General features: G+C 40.3%; 1 protein-coding gene across 1 annotated transcript in view; it reads right to left on the bottom strand.

Moving 5' to 3' along the window:
* Positions 1 to 313: 313 nt before the first annotated feature.
* The window catches only part of LOC101846444 (DNA polymerase subunit gamma-1), a 27,046-nt gene continuing 22,963 nt past the window's right edge, over positions 314 to 4,396 (bottom strand). Inside the window, exons 20-23 of the mRNA XM_013086071.1 lie at positions 4,058 to 4,172; positions 2,212 to 2,463; positions 1,388 to 1,505; positions 314 to 505 (exon numbers count right to left, since the gene is read on the bottom strand). Coding sequence (XP_012941525.1) covers positions 453 to 505; positions 1,388 to 1,505; positions 2,212 to 2,463; positions 4,058 to 4,172 — 538 coding nt within the window. The 3' untranslated portion in view covers positions 314 to 452. The remainder of the gene's footprint in view (positions 506 to 1,387; positions 1,506 to 2,211; positions 2,464 to 4,057; positions 4,173 to 4,396) is intronic.

Raw genomic sequence — 4,396 nt, 5'->3', positions numbered from 1 at the left:
CAACAGAATTGAGAGCAGTTCAGGCAAAAGGAAGTAATTTTTTTTAAGAACTGCTCTTAATTGTTTTGTCTTTATTACATAAGCAAATACTGAGGTGTGGGTGGTTGGCGGGTGCTCTGGTGTGGTTTGCTCCTTCTTTCCTATCAAACATCTATCGTCCTATCTCCCCTTCTTCTTTTTTACATTTGTTACTCTCTTGTAACACTTCTAATCTTCTGGCGCTCATATGACCTTATGCAGTCGCAAGCGCCGTAAAACCTCTACTAAAACTAAAAAATACTGAGGTGTTCTAGAATCATGAAAAAACACATCCTTTTGTCATGTAAGTTTTCTTTTTATTTATTGAAAGGTAGCTGACTTTGTCAACACAAGGGAGGAAGGGGGGGGAATAATAGCCAAAAATAAATGTGAAAGTAGATGAACAAGCAAACTATCCGTATGACACCATCAGATCAGAGTTTCCCATTGGTCTTCTGCAGTATGCTGTATATGTCAAGAGCCTCCCCTGGACAGAAAGATGGGTAAACATTAGGCATGGTTCTACTGGCACTTCGCATCAAAGAGAACACAACAGAAAACATGACCCTTTCGTCAGACCAGTCCCATTTTTGATAACTTTTAATCTTAGATCAGGGACTTATTTTCAGAAAAGTTGTTTTTAAAAAAGAATAAGATCCAACAGCAAGGACACAATGGTGACTCTTTCTAACTCGTCACGAACTAAGCTTACAAAAGTACCTCCGTGGACCTGAAGTGTGGTCACTCTGCACCTTTGTCAACTGTCACGCCACATCAACAGAGCTAACCAGTATTTCCAAAACCAAAGACAAAGTTTTAGCACTGGATACAAAGCACTGTATAATTTATGATGAAATAGAATTCATTCTAAAATAAGCTAACTTTGCAACCACTGAAAGACATGCTTTACAGTCAATTGTCACTTTGTTTCTTTCCCTCGACAGTAAAACAGGAGTTTGGAATTTATTTCAGCTCCTATTTTTAAAAAAAATGTATCTACATTCTCTGCTGTCATGGAAAATTAAATCATAAGTTGTGCCGAGAGGTCGTTACAATTAACTTTCATCAAGCAGTTCATGTACTCGGTAAACTGGGATTTCAATTTTAATCGGTAAAGTAATTCTTCTGATATCATGCGTACGTCATACCACACAAGATTTGAGCAAAGAAGTCGGCCATTTGTGTAGTCTTCTTATACTGTTGCAAAATTCTGCCATAACCAAAAGGAGTACCCCATTTTGTTGAATTCTTAAAACTTTATTTTTGAAGACAGACTTTTTTCTCCAGTAACTGTAACAACCAATAGCATTTTTTTCAGGGTGGAAGGAGTCAGAATTCAAACAGGGGATAGCAAAACAGCAGAATTTACCTGGCTGGATCCTGTAGCCTTTGTGAAGACCATGGGGATTTGACGGGGTCACACAGTCCATGGTCACTTCTTTCCTGAGGCAGGAATCAATGTCAACAGCACTGAAGAAAGCCACCGACTGCAGAAAAAAAAACCCGGGTGAAGTGAGAAGGTGTTGCCATTATCATCCAAAGACAACAAGGTTCCTTGAATTGCCAAAGCACTGGAAACCAAATTTTCTGGGCCCATGATTTCTAACATCCACTATGCACTGACATGAATTTATATTTAAGTAGTTCATATGTCCTCAAGGGTGCACATTTCAACAAAGACAAAGCTAGTAGTGGGGCAGCTAATTGCAAAAATCGGCCGAATCATTCACATCATCATACAAGCACCAAAATTGGCACACATATCCATTATGACATGCTTATTCATAAATTGAATGTTTACCACGCATTTTTTTCAAAATGGCCTCCATTTTTCAAGATGGCCGCCATTGCCGGTATGCGCAACCCTATAATGTCCCATAGCATGAGGCAGTAGAGCAAATTTATGATTTTGGTGTCAAAATATATGTAATCAACCACGAAGAATCCAAATTTGCATAGGAAATTTAGTTCATAATCTTCAACAAGCTGAGCCAGTCTACCTGTCCAATGTCCATCTGAATGAGAGAGAGAGAAACAATCCCAGTTTCTGAGCCTAATTCTCTACTACATCAAACAAAGCTTAACAAAACTGGTAACTGACAGAGGATCGATAACAGCTACAGTAAGTTTCCACGACAAAAAGAAAGGAAAATTGGAAAGCTACAGCAAACATTTTCAGGCATCATGTCTCACCTGAGGCAGATCCTCCATGCCAAGCTTGTGAGCAAACATAGAGCGGGTGAGGAGGTTGGTTATCTGAAGCGCCAGGGCAGCGCGGTATTTGTCCGAACTGGTCACCAGGTAGCGCACCTCATCGTGAATGCTTACACAAAAGCGGCCCTTGATGTTGTAGGAGGAGAGAAGCCACCGCATGCACACCAGCATCAAATGCAGGTAATCCACAGCCGAACTCTGCACCACCCAGTTCACTCTGGATGTCAAAAACTGACAGACAGAAAGAATTGGTACGGTAAGCTTTGGAATGTTGAAATTTCACTCATTTGTCAAAGTTTATATATATAGGCTGAGATAAAACCAAAAATGTAGCTGAGTGAGTGGGTGTATGCATGTGTCTGTGTGTGACAGTCTGTATTCATATTCATGTCAGTCATGTGCACACTCATGAGAGGTGAGTGAAAGAAGTGAGAAAGGGTCGAGTCCTAGGGAAAGAAACCACAGATATTTCTGAATTAAGGTATAGATGAATGTGAGTGTATGTTCATTCGAACTTTGCTGTAAAGTACACAGAACACAAGCGAAGTAAAAATGCACTATACAAACAGGTTCCATTAATATTAGTAGTGGAATCCCGTTATAACGAGGAGGGAACCAGTATGAAATGTCCGTTAAAGCAGGATTCTCGTTATAGGGGATCCAGTGATAAACTCAAGGGAAATGATATGAGTTAGGTGCTCTGTTTGCATCTTTTTATTATCTCACCTGGTGATGATTTTGTTAAACGTGACCTCTAGGTCTTACTTGATCAAAAATCGAATCAGGTTTCTTTCTCTAACTAGCGATGTTGACAGCTATGCGCTAGCGATCATAAAGAAAGGACTCCATGCTAACTCGCCCACTGTGTTGTCCCCTACCCCACCACACCCTGTGGTGCGTTCCGTCTGCTTGCGCACATTGGATACATACCAAACCCTGCCCACGTCACATACTCACTCCATCCATCACAGCATTGTGAATTGTGACCTCTCCATTCCTGCATCAGAGAAGTGAGAGGCAAGGTAGGCCTAGCTAGACTAGGCTGGCCTATCATGCAATGCGTTCTGCTTTTCTGTGCCTGTCATACTCTCCTCACTCATTCGCTCCGGCCTTCATTGTTGGCTCACGTGGGCTCTCCCATTCTTTGTTTTGTTAGATCACCAACAAGTTTCTCAACTGGTGAGGTTTTACATTATGCATAATTGGCCTGCGTTGTGCACAGCAGCAGCAACATTCCGCTATAACTGACTTGCGTGTTTGTCTGATTGCACTATAGCAGTATTTTATTTACAAAGATAAAGAAGGAAAAAAAACCCGGGGTTTTCGAACAGTGTCTTTATAACAGACTTCTCGTTATTTCAGGACTCGTTATAAATGGACTCCACTGTAGTAGTACAGGAAGTAATAGTAAAAGGCAAAAGAGGAAGGGGGAGACCTACCAGAAGATAGGAAAAGGACATAGAAACCGGGCGAGGAACTGAAACAACTCAGGTAGGCAGAATGGCAAGAGACAGTGTGTTTTATTACATAAAGGTCCAAGAAGCAACATCTGACTACTGGAAAAGATGTGAAGAAGTAGACAATGTTTCCAATAAACAATTATAATATTGTCATCACCAAATTAATTACATTTTTATCATTATTATTACAATAACAATAATTATTATTATTGTATAAATTATTATTGTTACATATTACTATTTTCATTATTTTAATCAATGTTAAGTGTCATGTTCATGAAAAATTAAGAGATTTTATCAAATTGTATGATCTTCCAAGATCAAACGGAACCAATGAACAGATCTGCAAAAACATCACCACTAACATCATCCAGCACAAACTGGGGCTCGAGAGCTTTGCTGATCCGACAGCCCAGCACAGGGGTCAAAGGTTGCTCCGAGTTTGCCACAGACTCCAGGGCGTTAAACATGTAGCTCTCCCTGAGAAAACATATATATCTCAAGATTTTTTTTTCGTAAGATTTACGGCACTTGCAACACAATCAGGTCATATAAGTGCCAAAGATTAGAGGTGTTACATTACAAGAGAGTAACAAACACAAAAAAGAAGGAGGGGAGGTAAAGACGATAGATGTTGATAGGAAAGAAGGAGCAAACTACACCAGAGCACCCACCAACCACCCACATACATAGCTGCCCCCCCC

The sequence above is a fragment of the Aplysia californica genome, unplaced genomic scaffold (assembly GCF_000002075.1).
Source record: "Aplysia californica isolate F4 #8 unplaced genomic scaffold, AplCal3.0 scaffold00432, whole genome shotgun sequence".
Taxonomy (NCBI): Eukaryota; Metazoa; Mollusca; class Gastropoda; order Aplysiida; family Aplysiidae; genus Aplysia; species Aplysia californica.
The sequence above is the reverse complement of the archived record's forward strand: the minus strand, read 5'-3'. Positions and strand labels throughout refer to the sequence as shown.